This window comes from Salmo salar, chromosome ssa26 (genome assembly GCF_905237065.1).
Source record: "Salmo salar chromosome ssa26, Ssal_v3.1, whole genome shotgun sequence".
Classification (NCBI taxonomy): domain Eukaryota; kingdom Metazoa; phylum Chordata; class Actinopteri; order Salmoniformes; family Salmonidae; genus Salmo; species Salmo salar.
Genome location: NC_059467.1, coordinates 21316110 through 21338441, shown reverse-complemented (window position 1 = coordinate 21338441; position 22332 = coordinate 21316110). Strand labels below are relative to the sequence as shown.

At 40.0% G+C, this 22332-nt stretch overlaps 3 protein-coding genes and 1 long non-coding RNA gene across 6 annotated transcripts; 1 reads left to right on the top strand and 3 right to left on the bottom strand.

Annotated features, from left to right (window-relative positions):
- Positions 1-321: 321 nt before the first annotated feature.
- LOC106587425 (probable ribosome biogenesis protein RLP24) lies at positions 322-2690 on the bottom strand. The gene is made up of 6 exons (XM_014175803.2): positions 2506-2690; positions 1970-2083; positions 1792-1864; positions 1133-1196; positions 761-846; positions 322-577 (listed from the first exon to the last, which is right to left on the bottom strand). Exons 1-6 carry the CDS (start codon positions 2584-2586, stop codon positions 507-509), a joined length of 489 nt encoding a protein of 162 aa, XP_014031278.1. The 5' UTR covers positions 2587-2690; the 3' UTR covers positions 322-506.
- A 184-nt stretch (positions 2691-2874) lies between these two features.
- On the bottom strand, positions 2875-13527 carry LOC106587426 (ras-related protein Rab-27A). Of its 2 annotated transcripts, none has more exons than XM_045708898.1 (6): positions 13251-13527; positions 6951-7123; positions 6247-6332; positions 5997-6124; positions 5742-5865; positions 2875-3850 (listed from the first exon to the last, which is right to left on the bottom strand). In XM_045708898.1, the coding sequence occupies exons 2-6, from the start codon at positions 7101-7103 to the stop codon at positions 3646-3648; spliced, it is 696 nt and encodes a 231-aa protein (XP_045564854.1). In that variant the 5' UTR covers positions 7104-7123; positions 13251-13527; the 3' UTR covers positions 2875-3645. The 2 variants fall into 2 exon arrangements, with proteins under 2 accessions (XP_045564854.1, XP_014031279.1); XM_014175804.2 differs by having other exon boundaries at positions 5997-6100; positions 13251-13526.
- A 4145-nt stretch (positions 13528-17672) lies between these two features.
- Positions 17673-18848, bottom strand: LOC106587429 (uncharacterized). The gene is made up of 3 exons (XR_001324443.2): positions 18790-18848; positions 18490-18599; positions 17673-17944 (listed from the first exon to the last, which is right to left on the bottom strand). It is a non-coding gene; the product is annotated as an uncharacterized lncRNA (long non-coding RNA).
- Positions 18829-22289, top strand: pigb (phosphatidylinositol glycan anchor biosynthesis, class B). 2 transcript variants are annotated; one of them, XM_014175814.2, is made up of 12 exons: positions 18829-19036; positions 19436-19565; positions 19670-19787; positions 19904-20008; positions 20119-20249; positions 20435-20575; positions 20685-20736; positions 20843-21054; positions 21191-21255; positions 21359-21578; positions 21696-21876; positions 21970-22289. In XM_014175814.2, exons 1-12 carry the CDS (start codon positions 18925-18927, stop codon positions 22081-22083), a joined length of 1581 nt encoding a protein of 526 aa, XP_014031289.1. In that variant the 5' UTR covers positions 18829-18924; the 3' UTR covers positions 22084-22289. The 2 variants fall into 2 exon arrangements, with proteins under 2 accessions (XP_014031289.1, XP_014031290.1); XM_014175815.2 differs by lacking the exon at positions 21970-22289 and having other exon boundaries at positions 21731-21876.
- Positions 22290-22332: the final 43 nt, after the last annotated feature.

The following is a 22332-nucleotide window of genomic DNA, read 5'->3' as shown; positions in this document are numbered from 1 at the left end:
TAGCAGACGCTCTTATCCAGAGCGACTTACAGTAGTGAATGCATACATTTCATAAAAATTTTGTATTTTCTTTTTCCTCTGTACTGGCCCCCCGTGGGAATCGAACCCACAACCCTGGCGTTGCAAACACCATGCTCTACCAACTGAGCCACAAGGAAGTACTGGAATTCTGCATGTCTCCACCAAACTCCAAATAACTGCAATTAACTTCAAACATATTCGACAACGTGCCATTTCAAAGTTCATGTGGATGAATAACAAAACAAATATGTCAGGACACAATACTTGATTAAATCCGTCATTTGACAACACACCCCGAAATTATTTTCAAAGTGTTTAATATTGTGTTAGCACCCCATAACTGCACTGGGTTACAGTGCTATACATGCTTGTTTCTTCCCAGAAAGTTGTCCAGATTATGGTAAAGGAAAGTCTATTGATGTTATGAATAGAGCCAGTGGTTGCTTTGTAGGTCTCCATTTCAGCAGAGCCCCAATAAGGACTAGCTAATTGTCACCCATTTCCACATCTTCTTGTAACTTCTGCACCATCTTCTCCTCCATAACCTTGGCTTTGCCTACACATGGGGGGAAAAAATGATTAGCAAAATTCTATATTTCATTATGCAAACTCAGTGGAATGAATGCCATCACATAATTTCTCAAATTATTTATATATATATATATATATATATATAACATACATACACACACATACAATGTAAAATACTAACAGCAACAAGGGAAATCAGTGAACTCACCTGCATGTGGGGCTTTGATGAGGTGAATGTTCTTCTTCACTTCGCTGATGGCTTCCTCCTTTTCTAACTGCTTGCCCTTCTTCAGTCTGATCAAGAAAGGGATAGAGGAAATATGGCAAAATCAATTTGAAAACAGTGCTTAAAGGCATATCAGACTCCAATACTTGGCGAAACTGGCCTTATGTTAGCCTAGTTATTTTCCTCTAACTCATAGTAATGTTATGAAGCAGGGACTGTGCAATTAAAGTTTAACTCACTCTACAGAATACTAATATTACCATTATAAAGTTGGAAGTCCCATGCCTTCCTAGTGTGGCCAACAATTTCAAATTGAGCCAGGCTCTTATCTGTGGGGGGAAAGCTAGGGCTCACCTGTTGAAGATGAACTGTGCCTGTCGTTTCCGTTTTATTCCTTCCACCTTCCTCATTGCCTCCACTGAAAATAACAAAATTAGTTGGATTTAACAGATCAACAAGGCTATTAACAAAACCTTATAAGTTAGCTACCGTTGTCTTGATGTTATGCTATAGTAGTAACATACACCATCATGGAATGTACTGTAACGTTTGTCATTTAAATGTGCGGAGGGCATGATCTCAATCTGTCATGTGAGAATTGACTTGAATAGAGTATGAAAACAATTGAAAGATGAAAGTGAGGGCAGGGATGTAATTAGTAAGAACCAAATGAGCCGAAGCAGAGGCACCTATCAGGGGTGTATTCATTACACCCGATTGTGTTGCAAAATGTAAATTAAGTCTGTTGCGAAACATTTTGGATCAGAAACTGTTTACTCCAAGCGGAAAACGATTTGCAACAAAAACTAGAATTTATATTGGAGAAATTGAGGTAGGTCCATCCCGGTTTCATTCTTTTTGTTTGGTTCTTAAAACGGTAAACCGTTTCCATTGCAGGAAGTACTGAATACAGCCCTGACTTGTCCAATAAGAAACACTAATTTTCATTGCAACACGTTTCACTACGGTTTGCACTAATAAATACACCCCTGGACTTTAGCCATAACAAGTACCTGTCTTGCTCCACAATTCCCTCTGGTATTTGACGGCCACATTTCTGCGCTTCTCGAACTCCAGGCAGTTATCCTGTGTTGGAAATAATTCAGTCAGAGACTCAGGGGCAAATCGTTTATGATGGTTTATCAATCATATCACTTTCTACAACTTGCATGGGTGAATGTGGGAACTCACCACTGTCAATTCCTTGCCAGATGCTTTCCTGAAAGCCTTGGTCCATCTGGTCTTTCTTGGGTTACGCTTCTTCTTGAAGTTTTTGAGGCATTTTGATTTACAAAACCTGAACGTCTGAGAAGACATTTTAGTCATTACTTAATTTATACTCATGGTAGCAGCAACAAGAACTGGTCTATGTCTGGTCAATGTACAGGAAACAACACTACTACAGCTTTAGCAAAGCCAATATCTCCTTCACTGCTGAGTGAGACAGACTTCACTTGGCAACAATAACAGGCCTGGCTGGCTATGAAACTGCACTAAAACGTTGAAAGACAGCTAAGAGGTGAAAAACAAATAGGTTATCTATGGCATAGTTGGGCACCTGGGCTTATACGGTCTGTTGTTACATAGCTACAGACATTTGGAAGAAAAAAAACATCCCAGCAGACAAAACAAGCTAGCTAGCTACAGTAGGAAGTTAGCAAAACAGCTAACATATTAGCATGGAAGCCATCAATCCAGAAAGTAGGACACAAAAAAAAAAATCATACCTTGCAATCGTTCCGCACAAACATCGTACCGTGCCCGGGATACACAGGTCCCGAGCAAAAGTAACATTTTTCAATTCGCATCGTTAGATTTCTGGATTATTTATTGCCCATGTGTTATCCGTGGTGGAATGCGAGTGGCAGGATTTTAAAAGGAAGTTACGATGTACTATTTCCGGTAAATACCTATATTTTCATCGTTACAAACTGCCCCCTAGTGTGTAACTAGAGAAGTTTCTAAACCTTAAAGCTTGGAAATGCAGATTCTGTTTGTAAAAATGTTTTCACTATGTTACATATTGACTAGAACAAGATTGCCACTAAATAATAATATAGTTTCAGAGGTAGCCAAGGTGACAATAGAGACAGAGCTTTAAATAAATATATTTATTTTCTGGAATAAAGGATTTGGTAACATATTTGGCATAAAAACAGTGTTTGACAGAATACAGCAGATTGTATGATATGAACAAAATCAGCATTGATTTACGTGGAACCTCAAACATTACTGATAGACCCAAGATCCCGACATCGTGATAAAAAGAAAGACACCAAATGACTCTGCTACTCAGATACTAGAGCAGGCCTACTCAATAAATCACTATATTCACTAGATTGCATGTGCTCAGGACTTTAACATTGTACAAGAATAAATGGAAGTGTATTGTGACAAAAATATCCTGTGTCAAAAAGTTCAATGTAATAAGAATGGGTTCCCTTTTAATAAACAGGGAAGTGTTCTCAACTAATACAACTTTCAGTGGCTTCTCACTTTTCTACTGGATCTTAGAAAATAGTTACAATACACTTTTGTTTTACAACGTAAAATACATATAATATTATCTGAAATGAAAACACAAAAGGCACTTAATTGACACTGTATTGACAAGTGAATGGAGAGGCACCACTCCAAATGGCATAATCAAATTAACAAAACATAATAATGCTCTGGTACATTTGGCAGGGGTTAGTGGTTACTTTCAGCTTTGCACGTCATACACACACACCCCCCACCCCCCAACCTTGCCAAAACTTCCTATGACACCATTGATTTACAAATGTTACATGCCTTTCATCACATGCCATAGAGCCCTGTCCTACCAAAACATCACTGAAGGTGTAACCATTATCTGTATGTGGACCCTAACAAGCACATTTGCCCTTCTCCTGGGTCTTGGGCTCTGTGATGTCTGTGTGACCACTGTGTCCGTTTGATCGCACGGTTCCATCAGGGATCCAGGACTTGTCCACGCAGCGCTCCATCCTCTTCATGATGAGGTCCAGCAGGACATCCACAGCCTGGCTAACAAACTGCCCGTTAGCTGCACTTGTTTCAAAGTAAGGGATTCTGCACAGGAAGGAGAGCAACAGATTATAAGATTAACATTGACTGATACATCTCTGAATGAGGCAAACTATCTACCTACAACCTGAATAAGTTTGGATATAACTGGAAGCTTTACACTAAGACAGAATATAGTTCTCAGCAGTTGAAAAGAAATCAAGGTTGAAAAAAATGAATTGTTTGGGTGTCCTTTGTTTTCGTCATGAAACCTGCACTTGTGCTATAGCAGTGGAAGATGCATCTTTGAAATAGTAGAGGACCATGGCTCTCTAAAAACCACATTGGATTTCAGACTGGTGGAGTCATCGGTTCACATAACGTAAAAAAATATGAACACTTTAACAATCTGATTTGAGTCGTATCTAGTCAACCATGACAACTCAATATGATGTGCGTCTGGAAGAGAGACTTCAGACTCTTTTGTTGAGTTAGGAGATTCAGATGGCTATCTGTATAATATTCGGCAATAACATTATTACTGGGCTATGTAAATCTGATTACCCATCCTAAATTTGTTGTCACTTAGATATTTTCCGCACACAAGATGGCCATTCAGCTCACCATAACAGCCTTTGAACATAACATGATCATAACTCTAAGCACTGGGGGCTCTATTTTCGGCTGGCCTTAAGCTCGTGCAATTGTCAAAACCCACGCTCATTTGCATTTTAGACCTGTTAAAGCCGGTGCTGTTCTATTTTCAAACCCTAGTGCCAGGATTGGCAATTTACCTGTCGTATGAGCTCTCTTGCGATGAGGTGGGAGGGGTGGCAATATCCAAGTTGTGTCCTTAAAAACATGCACCAAATTGGCAATTTCAGTACTGGTGGAGATATTTAAGAGAAACCGAAAGCTGGCCGTAGGTAACGCGGTTGGATACGGCATGGATTTTGACACCGGAAGCACAGCCTATCCAGCAGTGACACACATTGCCCATATGCACATGGAACAAGAGATATGTGCTTTAGTGTTCCCCATATACTTTTTGTATTGATTTGCTGTTACTTTCAAAAAGACACTCCTCCAAATGTATTTAAACGATTCAGTCCTATTATGCAGTATCAACGGTAGGCCTAGGCTGTATCTTTCTTAATGAGAATGTGCCTCACAAACAATACAATTTAAGGCAGACTATTTTTTAAGTATGATATCCAAAAGGCCTATACTGATTGAAGCCAATTATAACAATGTTGACTGTCAACACTCCAGATAGAGCAAACACTGGATGTTTTTTTTAAACTCTTGTTATCACTTATTACCGTAGCCTATGCTATTGAATAAACTGTATTATCAATCTAGAATGGTCTAGGACAGAATATTCCGTGCCCCCAGCCAAATTGGAGTTGATGACAATGCAAAGACCTTCAATAACCTACAGAACACATGCAACCTTGATTGGCCAGTGAGTGGTCAAGTCTTCCTCCCACCTACAACTTGTTTATTCATAAAAAAATAAATGGCCATTTTGCGCCACCTCCAGCTATTGCGCTCATAATAACGGCTGTGAAAACAGCAAAAATATTACTGACACACCCCTCGACCTACAGAGCTACCGCCAGCGCTTATATTTACTATTGCGTTCGGCTTGTTAAAATAGAGCCCATAGTCTCTTACGGCATGGTGTTTGACCCCAAATATGGTGCATTTGTTAGTTTTAGTAAAACATAGGAGGTCAATATCTAATCCCTTTATATTCATTAAATGTGTAATTTCAAGCCACAAGCAGGATACTTGATATATGTGTGTAAATATTTGCCTTTCTAGAAGGACCAACCTAGCCTAACGTTTAGTATCGTTCGAGATTCCCCTGCACAGCCTTGAGTAAACACACATCGGCCACTGCCTTCTTGGCAAATGTTTCAGGGAGGGTTAGTCATAGGTAAGGGACACATACCCATACTTATCTGCCAACTCACGGGCCTCATCTTCACGGACTGCCCTCTGCTCCTGCAGGTCACACTTGTTGCCACAGAGTACAATGTCTGGATTCTCGCAGTAAGCGTGCATCTGTAATTGACCTGAAAAAGAGAATAAGCCCGTCATCAGCCCACCAGTCGTGATTGAAAGATAGTGGTTAAGACACTGCACATTTCTTTGGAAGTCAACATGAGATTGTACATGTAGATTCTGACAACCACAGAAGACTTACTCATCCAATTTCTGACATTAAGGAAACTCTGCTCATTGGTGAGGTCAAAGAGGAGGAGGAAGCCCATCGCATCTCGGAAGAAAGCTGTTGTCAAACTCCGAAACCTGACACCACACAAGAAAAAACACCTTGTACAGAGTTTAATTCAGCTTGGAGAAAGTTAGCATTTGAAAGCTGCCAACAACTACCTGAGAGCCAGTGAGGGCTTGAGCAAGAGTGTCAGTGGGAGATGAGTTTTGGATTGGCTTACCTCTCCTGCCCCGCCGTGTCCCACAGCTGAACATGAATCCTCTGTCCTCTGCCTGCTGCCCCTTCTGGACCATTTGATTTGTATACCTGTCAGACAGAGAGAGCGTTATTATACCCATACCCATATAAAGCAGTGTGAGGTCACTCTGGCTATGAGGCCCTAAAAATATACTTTCCTATTGGTCATCCTACATATACTATCTTGCAACCCAAAGTGAACCTAAACATTTAGATGGAAAATGTTTGCCCTGATAATCTCTACAATATACACAGCATGAGTGATTATGCTTAAATGACCCTGGTGTTTGGTTATGTGGTGTGAAGTGTTTATTTTCTAGGAGGGTGCTGCTGAACTCAAGTGATATTAGTCATCCTTTCCTGGTCTGGGAGTTCCTCAGATTCCTAAACAGAGTTCTACCTCTCTCTCTTTACTATGAGGAGTAATGCTTTTAAAGCTACTACTTACTTTCCATGGTCAACAGTAAAACCTGCACTATAAAAAACGTTCACATGGAATGGAATAATTGGCTATTTCAAATGTTAACTCTTTCAACCAAGCAGCATACTAATTAGTCACTACGGGTGGTAGGGGAGTACCTGTATGTAAATAATAAAATTCATGGTTTTCACACACGGACACACACACGGACACACACACACAGACACAATAAGTGACAAATTGTATGACTAGGGCAATCAACTTACCACTCGTTTTTCTCTGAAATCAATGCCCACTGTAGTGATGAATTTTGAGTTAAACTTTTTGTCTGTGTACTGGTACAGAAAGCTGGTTTTCCCCACTCCAGAATCACCAAGGGCTAGGAATTTGATGAGGTAATCATAGTCCCCATCAGACATAGTGAGTGCTTATTTCAGACCTGAAAACCAGACAACACCAAACATTGAAGAAAGCAATGTAAAAACTGTGCTCAAACGAGACTGTAGATAATAATTTGTAAACTACACTACATACAAAAGTATGTGGACACCCCTTCAAATTAGTGGATACAGCCATTTCAGCCACACCCGTTGCTGACAGGTGTATAAAATCGAGCACACAGCCATGTAATCTCCATAAACAAACATTGGCAGTAGAATGACCTTACTGAAGAGCTCAGTGACTTTCAACATGAACCCGTCATAGAATTCCACCATTCCAACAAGTCAGTTTATCAGATTTCTGCCCTGCTAGAGCTGCCCGGTCAACTATAAGTGCTGTTATTGTGAAGTGGAAACACCTAGGAGCAACAATGACCCAGCCGCGAAGTGGTAGGCCACACAAGCTCAAAGAACGGGACCGTAAAAATAGTCTGTCCTTTTAACACTCATTACCGAGTTCCAAACTGTCTCTGGAAGCAACGTTGGGAGCTTCATGAAATGGGTTTCCATGGCAGAGCAGCCACACACAAGCCTAAGATCACCATGCACAATGCCAAGCGTCGGCTGGAGTGGTGTACAGCTTGCCGCCATTGGACTCTGGAGCAGTAGAAACACATTCTCTGGAGTGATGAATCAAGCTTCACCATCTGGCAGTCCGTCAGACGAATACGGGTTTGGCGGATGCCAGGAGAACGCTACCTGCCCCAATGCATAGGTCCAATTGTAAAGTTTGGTGGAGGGGGAATAATGGTCTGGGGTTGTTTTTCATGGTTTGGGCTATGCCCCTTAGTTTCAGTGAAGGGAAATCTTAACGCTACAGCTTACGATGACATTCTAGACGATTCTGTGGTTCCAACTTTGTGGCAACAGTTTGGGTAAGGCTCTTCCTGTTTTAGTATGACAATGCCCTCGTGTACAAAGCGAGGTCCATACAGAAATGGTTTGTCGAGATCGTGTGTGGAAGAACTTGACTGGCCTGCACAGAGCCACGACCTAAACCCCATCGAATACATTTGGGATGAATTGGAACGCCGACTGAGCCAGGCCTAATCGCCCAACATCAGTGCCTGAGCTCACTAATGCTCTTGTGGCTGAATGGAAGCAAGTCCCTGCAGCAATGTTCCATTCCAACATCTAGTGGAAAGCCTTCCCAGAAGAGTGGAGGCTGTTAAGCAGCAGGGGGGGGGGTCAACTCCATATTAATGCCCATGATTTTGGTTCCCAGTGCCTTTTGCTACCAGGGTAGTGCCTACGAAATAGTTGACCCGAGGACAAAAGTTTTAGACCTATGTCTGTCTTGAGAGTCTAGCCTACAGCTCTCATGGTCATGTAAGTATGCTGACATAGTAACAGGAAACACAAATGTGTTATGCGAAAGAAAGAAACTACATTCGCCTCCACGCATGTTCAGTAAGGAAATACTCAAACATAGATCCTGCTATAACCCCATCCGCAGTGAACTGTTTGCTTGGTAAAAGTGGATAATCTCCTATTTGGGGCAACTGTTACAGATTGAAACTCTACACGAGAGGATTAATTGGGGGTAATTAGGCAAATAAGACTAAGAATTACGCAATTGATCAACGGCCTGTAAAAATTCACAAGAAAAACAAGTTCTTCCATTGAGTTGACAAAATTGAGTTCAAATTGTATTGAGCTTTGTCTGGGCATCTGGAATTTTCACTGGCATGATCGGTCCTGGTCCATAAATAGTTTATGTAAATAAATCATTATTAATCTGTGTGTTTTTTATAGATACAAAATATGTATTACACAAAGCTATAGTGCCATGCATTACTACAGAGTTATTATATCATAGGTAGGGAGTTGAGGCCTGTGAATGAGAAAGAATGTGGTGGACATAAGATGAGCCGAATACAGGTATCCATCAAATTATATTCAAGGGAACAGGCTGGATGTGATTCCCACTGAAAGCAGAGCCCATCATATGACCAAGGTATGAAAGGGCATTATTTCACTCTGTCCAGCACTAAAACTCTCATCCTGAGCAATAAGCTGTTTAAAAGTCTGGAGCAAAATCAAGTTCTGTGATGAACACACTGTGACTGGACTAGCAGCACCCCATCTTCAGCCTCACAGCTTACATTCTAAAGGCTTGTATATGGACCGACTTATTAGGTTCACTGCACACCCTAATCGATTGACCTCGTCAAAGCAAAAAAGACAGTAAACTGTTATTGTACAAGTAAATGATATGTCTCAAATCTCTTGGTCGCCAGGCAGTTCATGCTGGTATAAGTGTACACCATCTGACCAGCAGGGACACATTCACAGAGGCTTTCTCCAGAGAAACAGGCCCCCAGGCTTGCGGGCAGCCCTGCTCTTTCATAGGTTAGGATCACTGAGGTGGCACCAGTCGCCCCCAATGGTAATCAGATTAACTGCAAAAGTTCATGTGAAAGCAGGCTGCTACAGAGGACGCTAATCATGTAGGCCAAAGACTTACAGTCCCTAGTGAAAGTCTACAGACCCTTTGCACGGTCTTCACAATTAGCTACTTAAAAAAAAAAAATCTAAGAAGGAATAACAAATGTTTAAAACATCTTACCGGTCTACACAACCTACTCCACATTCTCAAAGTGAAAGAAAAATTATAACTGTACCAACTCAATAGAAAACATTGGGGCCTGCCCAGCATTTTTATACATGATCCTAAGCATGATGGGATGTTAATTGCTTAATTATCTCAGGAACCACACCTGTGTGGAATCACCTGCTTTCAATACTTTGTATCCCTTATTTACGCAAGTGTTTTCATTATTTTGGCAGTTACAGGTATGATGCCATAAGAGTTGGGTAAAGTTGGTAGAATCTTATTCACAGCTGTAATGGCTGCCAAAGGGACTTCTGCCAAGCATTAACTCTGGTGTGTGAAGACATACGCAATCAATACATCTTTTTTTACAATTTGGAAAATGTTTAATAATTTGTATTTACTTTAAAAACGTGGAAAAGATTGTGTAGATCGGTAGGGGGGGAAAAAATCTAATTTAATTCCTTTCATTTTAAGGCCGCAAAATGTGAAGACTGTGCAAGGGATGTGTAGACTTTCACTAGGCACTGTATCATTGAACTGCCTACCCTTCCCTAAGCTACAGCCTGTTGAGAATTAACAAAAACAATCTAATTATGCTAAATTCATTTTTTTACTTCTTTTTTTAATAGTGGGATAACAAGTAGTAGGCTTGGAAAAATAGGTAGCATAGGACAAAGAAAGTGGTTTAAAAAATAAATACAAATTAACACATTTTATGAAATGTCATGAGACTAAATCTTATCACAGCTTCTACAAGGAAACCTGAACAGCTGTGATTACATGTGTTGCAGATGTGCAGCAAAATAAGGTTGTTTGAGGAAGCCCACTATGGTGACTGCAGTATGAAATATTTTAAGGTGTGAAATACAACCTTGCAAGTTAGACATTAGAGTATCTTGAGTAGGCCTTCTGCACGTATTTTTTAGTGAAATCCCAGCTATGCACTGACTGGCTAGTTCTACCTCACTGCCTATCACTGATATCTGGTAAACATTCATTCAGAATCCCTACACATTTGTTCATGAATTTGCTCATACTTCACAAATGATTTGATTCACATCGCTACCCCTGCCCATTTCTAAAACAGAAGATCCAAACTGAGCTCGTACACAAACAAGGATCAGCTAAAGTCTTCTTCCCAAAAGGTGTTTCAAAGTTGTTATTGTATGTTTACTTTCCTAAACTTCAAGTGAAAGTGATTAAAAGAGAAGGCTTTAGGCAAAGCCCTGTTCTCTGGTGGTGCGAATTTCACACTAGTTGGAGGAATGGCAACTCAGATTGTGCCAGCAAGTAGAACAAAGCCTTTGAGACATTCTGAGAGCAGCAGAGCTGAAGTACCCACCCTGGGCAGTTGGCCAACTATAATGGCGAACTCCTCGAAGGAGGAGGCGGATATGCAGATGACATGAACTTAAACTGCACAAGATGAAGGGTGTTGCAGCACCACAATACTACAGCACTCATCTCAGATATGTCTTGACAGAATGACTTGCCAATATGCATCTGAAATATCATCAGGTTTCATCATGTTCAGGGATGGAAGCACTATTTTGTAACATTCTGAGTATGAATATGTTATATATATCTGTAAGTGAAGGTCAAGAGAGATTATTCTGATGATGAGAAGTGGTTTACAGATTATTATGGGCAGCGGCTAGCCTAGTGGTTTATGGCGTTGGTCCAGTAACCGAAAGGTTGCTAGTTTGAAGACATTTAAGCCTTATTGTTCCAGGGGCGTTGGACAATGGTGACCCTGGCCATGACCCCACTCGCCAAGGGTGTCTTCAGGTGGAGTTGGGATATTTAAAAACACACTTGTGCATGTGTGAAATAGGACCAAAAATATTATCTGATGATGTTTGCGGTTATCATTAGAAACATTTCAGAAAACACACATACCTGCGTGCACACACACGCAGGCGCGGACACACAGAAGAAGAAAACAATTGATTAGCTGACACAAACCCTACATGAAACTTAAAACAACATCTAATAACCCCCAACACAGTTGGTCATCATGTGGTTGTCGTGACTGGTCATGTTTTACTCCATCATTGACCCTGTTTAATAACCATATCTCACAGTTTGTTCACAAACTCAATTTCTCAAATCTCAGACTAGACAGACGTCTATCCTTGAATAGCTGACAGATGTAAAGTAAACTAAAGACGATCTAAAAGTTAATTTGGAATAAATTGGTTTATCATGTCCAGAATGTGTTTAAACCTTGAGAAAATAAAAATGTATTAACACAAAGACATACACCTAATTAAAAACGTTTCCATTTTTAGTTTGGTCTGAGCTGATGTTTTTTCTGCATGGCATGTCTCCAGACAAAATGCCAGACTGGTATCCTTAAGATACCATACCAAGTTAGTGAGGTAGACACCTTGTGATGTTTCACCAGTCAAATGGATGCAGGTTTATGGGTAGATAAACCTAGATAAATGTACCCAATACAAGGGTTGTAATTATGAGGTCCCATTACACTTGAACAGTTTCCCTCTTCATTATTCCTTCCACTGGAACAAAGAGGGAGGGAAAACTATTAAATACTGTAAGGTGTGCTACGTTCAACTCTGATGACGTCACCTTGTTTTTATATATTGTTATGAGAAAAACGATTTGCTAGTTCAAATTGGCATAGACCTGTGTAGGTTATATAAGCCTACTATACCAAATGGTATTGCGCTCTCAAACTGTGATCAAATAAATAATTACATTGATACACAACAAGACAACGTAGAGAAAGCCACGTATACCACCAGGAGATAAGTCTTACCGTTCTCACTGATGCCAGAATGCTTTGCTTAAAACCTTTCCGACAGTCAAGTTGCCTCATGGGTGGAATGTTATTCATATTTTTCATAATTAATTAACATTTTAAACAATTAACACCGAAATCCGATTGTTTCTATGTCAGACGGTTTTGTTACCAGTCTTCTGTGATGTATAGAAAGTATAATATTGGGAAGTAAACTCAACATTTTAACTCTATATCTGACATGGTACAGTCTCTTATTTTTTTGAAAGCCCATAACCATGTGTGTGAGGTGTACTCATTTGTTTTAAAGTAGATTTGTTTTAGACTACCAAACACTGTGACCCTGATTTAGCCCATTGCAGTATAAGGTTAAAACTAATGTGATCAGGAAAATGTTACTTCAATTCCCAATGAAAGTGTAGCATTCCTACCCTATTAAGTACAGGCTACACGTAGCCTATCCTGTGTTACAACGTAGGTGTATCCAATTTAAGAGTTCACTTCAAGACAACTATAAAACCGGACACATCGCATTATGTAAAAACAAAAACAAAAAATGTCATTGCACTTTCAGTAGCCTTGGCTTCAAGTAGGCGTAGTAAATGTGAGCAGGAAATAACTTAGTTTCACTGCAGCCTCAGCTCAGTGGAAATGCAGGTGGTCGTTATACGATAAAGTAACCCCGTCCTGAAAAAAATGTAACATGTTGCAGTTATAGCTGTCGATAGAAACAAGTCCGCTAAACAGCTCCATATGCCGAGACACACTTTATTACGCTAACTTTATTTCGAGAAATTCAACTTACCAGCGTATATGCGTCACTTTCTTATTGGTGTTTCGTGTAGAAGCGCCCTCTCAAAAGCGATGACAATTGGTTGATTAACAAAAAAGAAACTCACTAAATTGGGTTTACTAAGTCCTTTCGATCCATTTGTTGCATTAACCCTCTTCACAATCAATGTAACATCACTTCCCGTCCAGTTGCAGTGAGCCAGCCCCTCCCTCTCTCGCCAAACAGTAATAGACCTCAGTGGGAGTTCTGAACGGAAAACGACCCTTCCCGCGCAGGAGTATTCTTTTGGAACTACGCTTCGATCACACCCACAGCGTATTTGCATTTTGGTACACCATAATTACATACTTTTCCAATGAAACGCTGCGTTTGCCTTGCAGCATTGCGCTGCAGAGGCAGTTGTTGTGCATACGTTGGATTTATCTAACGTATGCGTCAAAGGCTTGACAGAAATTGTAGCAGAAGGTGAATGTTGAACTTTTGTTGCATACATATCCTGATGATGCTGCATACTATTTTGCGTAAAACACTGTCGGTGTGTTCTAAGCATTACTTCCCAACCCTGTGTGTCACTTCGAACACACCAACAGGTCATTGCCAAAATAGTATGCAGCATCATATGGATATGTATGCAACAAAAATTCAACATTCATCTTTTGCTACCATTTCTGTCAAGCCGTTTACATACAGTTTGACGCATATGTTGATAAATCCAATTTATGCACCACACCGAACGCACTGCAAATGCCTCTGCAACGCAATGCTGCAAGGCAAACGCACCGTTTCATTTGAAAATAATGATGTAATTCTGGTGTACCAAAATGTAATGAATTAAGGGATTACAAAAAACGGTAACTGTAATCCGTTACCAGCAAAAATATTGTAATCAGATTACAGATACTTTTGAAAAACTAGATGATTACTTTTAAATTCATGAACATTTTCAGAAAGACATTCAAATCAGCATTGAAAAATGGAGCAAATTGAAGTTTGTTCCACCTGAGCGAATCTGACCACAAGTCAGAGACCACTATGATGACACACCAAATGTGTTTCATGGATCGCGGGAAAAGAGCAGGAATCAGATTTTGTAGGCTACAGTCCAAACTATGTCTTCCAAAGGTGCGACTGCTGTCAGCATTCAAAGATTATCCAATTTGAATAAACACTTGGAGGTAAGGATGACAGCAGTGGTGTAGTCTACGGCAATACGGATATCACTTATTATTGATATCTACATAGCACATTGATGTGAATCACACTGCTGCTCTCTCATTTAGCTATTTGCGCCTTACATATTGTGGTTGTTGTGGATACTTGTAAACAAATCTAAATCTGTATTTGAACCCAATAATAGTGGAATTCAAGAAGTTGCCTATCAATCATTGTTTTTGAAACCAGTGGACAGCCAGTGAAAAATGCACTCTTGCGACTAAAAGTTTTTATTTTGTATTGCTCAATCTAATTCATGCTGATAAAAAATAAATAATCATAGGCCTAAATGGACACATTTTCAAGCTCGCACACTTTTGATAGACTTAAAAAGGGGCAATCTGTAGTTGATACATCCATTTTTGGACTTATATATATATATAAGTCCAAAAATGGATGTAAGTCCAAAAATTGATGTATATATATATATATATATATATATATACACACACATCTCCAGTGATTCTTGAAGAGTATCATTTATAAATGCCTCATGAGCTTAGTTTAACTGTCACACTCAATGAGAACCCAAAATATAAGCTTGTTTTACTCCAGTGTTTGTAAACATTGTCAATGTAAACAAACACTGTATAGCCTCATAACATAACATGGTTAAAACTATCATTTTTATTTTTGGTCAGTCCGTGCATCCATAGCTCTGTCTATTAATCTGAGAGTGGTTACATTTCTCCAGATCCATCCCTCAGCTTTTTACCAAAACAGAGGCAGGGCGACTGTTTTGTTATTGTTTCATCTGTTGATTTGCCCTTTAAACTGCTGCATATTATCAAGATAAAGTGTCACCAACAAAAAGGTAAACAATAGGCCTATAGCAAATGCAGCATATGACATTCATTTTTTCCATGAACATAGCACTTTTCAGTAGTGCTCAAAGCATGCCATTCTAGGAGCGCAGATTTTCTTTTTCAACTCGAATCAATGAGCCCAATCAGTTCTCCATGACGACAAAATCATAAACAGAGTAGGGCTGGCTAATAAGTCCTTCGTTTTGGGGTCTTGCTCAGGTAAAACAATTTGGCTAATTTATACTTCCAAGTCCTATTCTTGAAGATCAAGGGGTATAACATTTATTGGAATGACTGGATTTCTGATAGACTTTGGTTTTTAATGTAAAGATATAATTTCATTGTATTATTATATGTAGTAGAAAGTGATGGGTTAGAAGAAGCCTACATAACCAACCCATAAAGTAAAATGTAACATCCATATATGGCCAGCTATGTAAACTTTAACATTAATTTATCCTGCAATAGATGTCGTTCAATTGGTAACATACATTTGTCTTCTTCTAATGCCTCGTAAGGGGAAAGTAATCTTAAACGGAATGGAATCAGATTATGTTACTGAGTTTGGGAAATCCAAAAGTTACGTCACTGATTACAATTGGACACGTAACTAGTAACTAACGGATTACATTTAGAAAGTAACCTACCCAACCCTGCAGACATTACTGGATTTGTGAGATCTTTCAGTAGCCAAAGGGATTTTATTTGACACTTAATTCACATGTCTAATTTACACACCAAACCACAAATCAACTGAAATTATTCCTTGACGGCCACTTCTGCTTAAGCCGCTGACTGTCCCACATTCTCCTACACAGTTCTATTGACTTCATACTGTCCAGGACTCTCAGGCACATTGTTACCATCTCTAGACTGTCCTTGGCTCTCAGGCATCCAATTGTCCTCAGTTTGACTCAAAGTCCCTGGAACAGTGTTATTGTGCTGAGGCACAAACATGGGTCTATATAAATATACAGTGGGGAGAACAAGTATTTGATACACTGCCGATTTTCCTACTTACAAAGCATGTAGAGGGCTGTAATTTTTATCATAGGTACACTTCAACTGTGAGAGACGGAATCTAAAACAAAAATCCAGAAAATCACATTGTATGATTTTTAAGTAAATTATTTGCATTTTATTGCATGACAAGTATTTGATACATCAGAAAAGCAGAACTTAATATTTGGTACAGAAACCTTTGTTTGCAATTACAGAGATCATACGTTTCCTGTAGTTCTTGACCAGGTTTGCACACACTGCAGCAGGGATTTTGGCCCACTCCTCCATACAGACCTTCTCCAGATCCTTCAGGTTTCGGGGCTGTCACTGGGCAATACGGACTTTCAGCTCCCTCCAAAGATTTTCTATTGGGTTCAGGTCTGGAGACTGGCTAGGCCACTCCAGGACCTTGAGATGCTTCTTACGGAGCCACTCTTTAGTTGCCCTGGCTGTGTGTTTCGGGTCGTTGTCATGCTGGAAGACCCAGCCACGACCCATCTTCAATGCTCTTACTGAGGGAAGGATGTTGTTGGCCAAGATCTCGCAATACATGGCCCCATCCATCCTCCCCTCAATACGGTGCAGTCGTCCTGTCCCCTTTGCAGAAAAGCATCCCCAAAGAATGATTTTTTCCACCTCCATGCTTCACGGTTGGGATGATGTTCTTGGGGTTGTACTCATCCTTCTTCCTCCAAACACGGCGAGTGGAGTTTAGACCAAAAAGCTCTATTTTTGTCTCATCAGACCACATGACTTTCTCCCATTCCTCCTCTGGATCATCCAGATGGTCATTGGCAAACTTCAGACGGGCCTGGACATGCGCTGGCTTGAGCAGGGGGACCTTGCGTGCGCTGCAGGATTTTAATCCATGACGGCATAGTGTGTTACTAATGGTTTTCTTTGAGACTGTGGTCCCAGCTCTCTTCAGGTCATTGACCAGGTCCTGCCGTGTAGTTCTGGGCTGATCCCTCACCTTCCTCATGATCATTGATGCCCCACGAGGTGAGATCTTGCATGGAGCCCCAGACCGAGGGTGATTGACCGTCATCTTGAACTTCTTCCATTTTCTAATAATTGCGCCAACAGTTGTTGCCTTCTCACCAAGCTGCTTGCCTATTGTCCTGTAGCCCATCCCAGCCTTGTGCAGGTCTACAATTTTATCCCTGATGTCCTTACACAGCTCTCTGGTCTTGGCCATTGTGGAGAGGTTGGCGTCTGTTTGATTGAGTGTGTGGACAGGTGTCTTTTATACAGGTAATGAGTTCAAACAGGTGCAGTTAATACAGGTAATGAGTGGAGAACAGGAGGGCTTCTTAAAGAAAAACTAACAGGTCTGTGAGAGCTGGAATTCTTACTGGTTGGTAGGTGATCAAAAACTTATGTCATGCAATAAAATGCAAATTATTTACTTAAAAATCATACAATGTGATTTTCTGGATTTTTGTTTTAGATACCGTCTCTCACAGTTGAAGTGTACCTATGATAAAAATGACAGACCTCTACATGCTTTGTAAGTAGGAAAACCTGCAAAATCGGCAGTGTATCAAATACTTGTTCTCCCCACTGTATATAAACTCCCCCAGCAACTCCTAGCACAGTGGCAAAGGCTATCTGTGCAAAGGGTATCCTTCGTCGAAACATGTTCTCTCTGGATCAGGAGTCCCACCTACACTTGCATCGTTGATCCTGTAAGAATAGAAGAGATTACCCAAAAGCTTTGCCTTGTATTGTCACACTGATGTTGTACATTAAGTTTTTACAGGAAGCACACAAAGCTTTCTTCATGGGGCTCAATTGTGCTGTAGATTTTTTTAAATCAACATTTTAAATCACATGTGACATTACCAAGCTGCTACATATACAGAGAAGGAAATGTAAGCATTTGTAAAACATTGTGTGCATGATACAGCATTAGTGATGTAAACGCGAACCTCAGCTAGATACAGCATATGACATAATAATGACATGAATTGTTGTATGCCAGATTCTTTGTGACATTGCAGAACTCTCCACTCATACTCAACCAGATCCTGCTCTACTACACTTACACGAATGCTAATTGGTTATCCCAACCTGCTGTGTAAATTCTAACCTACTACAAAATTTTCACAAAAGCTGTATCCACCTCTAGACAAAACCGTGGGTCGTTAGCCATAGCTAGCTAGTGAGAGACAAAGGACACACAAATCTTATATTGGTTTCATAATTTTTCTTGCTTTAACATAACTCACCACGATCTTTTATGAAGTCTGTGTAGACCAAAATGTCTAGCAATTCCAACAATTAAACAACTAATGTTGGATAGAAAGCGACATTTGGTTTGAGTACAAAGGTTGAACACCTACGGCGAATGAAAGGGGACATGATAAACGACAAGAATAAACTTAAAATTCGATTTGGGACTTGTACGATTCATCCCCATAAAATGTATATAATAATTTATTAAATCAATTATATGTTCTATAAGTGCTACAGATAACATTGTAAGCTGTATAACTTTACATCACCGATATGTAACACAATAATGATACCTTGACAATCGCATTTACTTTCCTAGGAAACGTCTGACGTCATCTACCTACAAGCACAAACACGGAACTAACGTGGATTTTGGTGCTGCTCGAATTAGCTACAATATATGTAGTTAGTTATAGTTTATCTAAGTAATGGAAAAGATTCGTGCACGCTTAAATATCGGAAGTAAAGCAGAGCCTGTTAAACTGAGGAAACGAAAATCCCAACTATATAGTAAAGAAGAAACATGTCCTCTTGATAATGGTACAGTATGTGCCCTGTTTGGTATAGCAGCTATCATATTTCTAGCAGACTGAGCAAATGTCAAACTGCTGTTGATGATAAAAGAAAGAATGGAAGTAAAGTTTACATCGCTTATTTTGAAAAAAGCTAGTTTAGCTAGCTACATCAACATAAATAAGAATGTGTTCTTAACTGACTTGCCTAGTTAAATAAAGGTTAAATAAATAAATACAAATTAAATTGAAGTAGGCAACAGGTGATCTAGGAGCATGCAATGGTACTTGCAGTTTCAGAATGCTTGAGTCTTTCAAATGACTAGTTGATAATGGATGTAATTACCAATGCACATCTAACACAGGCAGCCTAACTGGTGGAGAGATAGATATCTGACGTGTTTTTGTTTTTTATTCTTCTCCTCAGGTGTATTGGGGGTCCATTTCACTGTCTTCACTGTGGTATTTCGTCTCATCAACTGCTTCCTGGTCCAGACCAGCTTTGTCCCAGATGAATACTGGCAGTCCCTTGAAGTCGCTCATCTTATGGTTTTTGAATATCCTTGCAACAAAAAAATCATATAAAACTTTAAGCAGTACCCTTCTAATAACCTTTTTGTGGACAAGTCTGTGTATTCTGCTAAATCCTTAATAACTTTACCTATGGCTATTTGACGTGGGAGTGGACAGCAGGTATAAGAGGGTTCTCCTACCCTCTCTTCTTTGCAGCTATATATAAGATATTGCACTTCTTCACCTGTGACGCAGTTCAACTCTTGGTAAGTCATATTGAGTACATCTTCATCTTTTGCAGCAATTTATAGTGCTGATGCGAAATGCATTGCATGTGACCCCATTGTCAAAATCTGTACAGTATATATTGTGGATTCTGCAGGTATGGCTACCTCGAGTTGTGCAGGCACTGCTTTCTGCATTGGCTGATATTAAACTCTACTGTCTTATCCAATCACTGGAGCATTCTGACGTTGCCAAATGGACGGTAAAAAAAACATGGACTACTTTGTTTCTTATAACCTTTTCACTTATTCCAATCCTGGGTAATGTGGGCTGAAACCATGTGACAAAGCCTTTCTCTCTTTTTGTTACTAGTACCTCTGCCAGCTCTGTTCTTGGTTCACATGGTACTGCTGCACCAGGACCCTGACCAACACCATGGAGACCACACTCACAACTCTGGCTCTCTATTACTATCCTCTGCCTGGCTCTAAAACACACAGCAGGTTGGACCTACACAACCTACACCTCTACACAACTCAAACATAAAACCATTTCACTTCCTGTGCATCTATAAGTATTTCCCACTACACGGCAAGTTACAAAATACCTTTACAAAAATTATACCTTTTAATGACGCTCCATTAATAACATTCTGTTTAAAACAGACTTTTCTTGTTTTCTTTCGCAGTACAAAATATTTGATCCTGGTTGCTTTGGCAGTCATTGTTCGTCCGACAGCCTTGATTGTGTGGCTTCCTCTGTTGGTTTACCACTTCTGGCAGGAAGATAACAAGCTGAAACTCATAACTCACCTTTGCCTTCCCATTGGGTGAGTGCTTTGATTTGAGAAAGACCATTGTGCCTCAGCTGCAGAGTGAGGTTTTCATGCCATACATTATGTATTCTTAAATTATTGAATGAGCCTCTCCTTCATATAGGGCTTTAACTCTTGGGATTTCAACACTGATTGACTGCATTTTCTATGGAAAGGTAGGAAAAGCATTGTTTAACAAATAATAAATTAAAGGTAATTATAAATCACAAGCTGTAATGTCTGTGTTAATTAACACTTTCCTTAAACCATTTTCTCTTGCAGTGGACCCTGGTGCAGTACAACTTCCTTAAGTTTAATGTTTTTCACAACGTGGCTGAGTTCTATGGCTCTCATCCATGGCACTGGTACTTTACTCAGGGCTTTGTGGTTGTCATTGGCCCTCATCTTCCTTTCTTCCTGTATGGATGCACACTGGCTTCAAAAAGATACAGAATATTGTTAATAACAATAGTCTGGACAGTAATGGTTTACAGGTATGGATTTTTTCTCTTGTCTTTCTGTGTTGTGTAAAATGCACTTACTGTAATTTATGGGCCAAAAACATCTTTATATTAGACCATTCAAATCATAGGGAATTTCAGAATTTGCACGTTTTTCTTTTCAATGCAGTTGTCTGGCGCACAAGGAGTTCAGATTCATCTACCCTGTTTTGCCTTTCTGCATGGTATTTTGTGGTGAGTGCTAAAATTTCCTGAAAGATTCCAATGACTGCAAGTAACCAAACTAGCAACGTACAGTCATACCCTATACACGACACGGGGTCCTTGTTTATTGCAGGGATAGCTTTGGTGAATCTGAGAACCTGGAGACGGCCTGCCGCATGCGCCTTATTGGTCTCCAACCTAGTCCCAGCCCTGTACACAGGTCTGCTTCACCAGCGAGGCACACTGGATGTCATAGGTCACCTCCAGACCCTGTGTGACGACAGCGATCCTTCAACACCTCCACTGCCTGAAGTCCTCTTTCTAATGCCCTGTCACTCTACACCTTTCTACAGGTAGGCAGTACATTTTTTGGGGCTTATTTACTAATGTTCCATTTGCATGAGTAAGAACTGTGACAAGCTTATAGCTGAGGCAGTGCAGTAAATAATCAATATACATTATTTTTGTAGTCACATCCACTGTCCAATGAAGATGCGTTTCCTAGAATGTCCACCAGATCTCACAGGAGACGAGAGCTATGTCGATGAAGCTGAGAGATTCTTCGCTGATCCTCATCATTGGTTGAGGACCTCATTTCCTTATAAGTCAATGCTGCCAACCCACCTGGTGTTCTTTGATGTTCTGGAGATGGTTAGAAACTCTGCATTTTGTAATTCAAGACTAATAATGACTAATGGCTCCTTCACTGTTACAATCATTTGTATTATCTTTTTCTGTCCTCAGGAGCTCTCCACATTCTTGGACGGGAATAGATTTATGAGAAGTACAGAAATATTCCACACTCACGTTCCTGAAGGACGAGTTGGAAAAAGCATCCTAGTTTATCAAAGGCACTGAACGCAAAACACTGAAGAGAATGAGAATACATTTGTAAGAAGCACAAAGATTTTCCCATACTCATGTATCTCAAGGACGAGTTTGAAGAAGCATCCTAGTTTACAAAATGCACTGAACAGAACCATCTTGACCATTGGCACGAGCCATTGGGAAGTTAATCAAAATGGATCTGTATTGTAAAGGAATAAATTATAATTAAAACTGAAGAACAGATTGATCTTTTAAACAGTGAAAATAATGCAACACCTG

Excerpts from the sequence above, each read along its gene's own strand:
- LOC106587425 (XM_014175803.2), bottom strand. The coding sequence starts at position 2,586 with ATGCGAATTGAAAAATGTTACTTTTGCTCGGGACCTGTGTATCCCGGG. Across the intron at positions 1,865-1,969 it reads CTGGCAAGGAATTGACAGTG|GATAACTGCCTGGAGTTCGA; the intron begins GTGAGTTCCCAC and ends TTTCCAACACAG. Across the intron at positions 578-760 it reads CATCAAAGCCCCACATGCAG|GCAAAGCCAAGGTTATGGAG; the intron begins GTGAGTTCACTG and ends CCCCATGTGTAG.
- LOC106587426 (XM_045708898.1), bottom strand. The coding sequence starts at position 7,103 with ATGTCTGATGGGGACTATGATTACCTCATCAAATTCCTAGCCCTTGGT. Across the intron at positions 6,333-6,950 it reads ATTTCAGAGAAAAACGAGTG|GTATACAAATCAAATGGTCC; the intron begins GTAAGTTGATTG and ends TCTGTCTGACAG. Across the intron at positions 3,851-5,741 it reads GAGTTGGCAGATAAGTATGG|AATCCCTTACTTTGAAACAA; the intron begins GTATGTGTCCCT and ends CTTCCTGTGCAG.
- pigb (XM_014175814.2), top strand. The coding sequence starts at position 18,925 with ATGGAAAAGATTCGTGCACGCTTAAATATCGGAAGTAAAGCAGAGCCT. Across the intron at positions 19,037-19,435 it reads AACATGTCCTCTTGATAATG|GTGTATTGGGGGTCCATTTC; the intron begins GTACAGTATGTG and ends TCTTCTCCTCAG. Across the intron at positions 21,256-21,358 it reads TTTCTGCATGGTATTTTGTG|GGATAGCTTTGGTGAATCTG; the intron begins GTGAGTGCTAAA and ends TGTTTATTGCAG.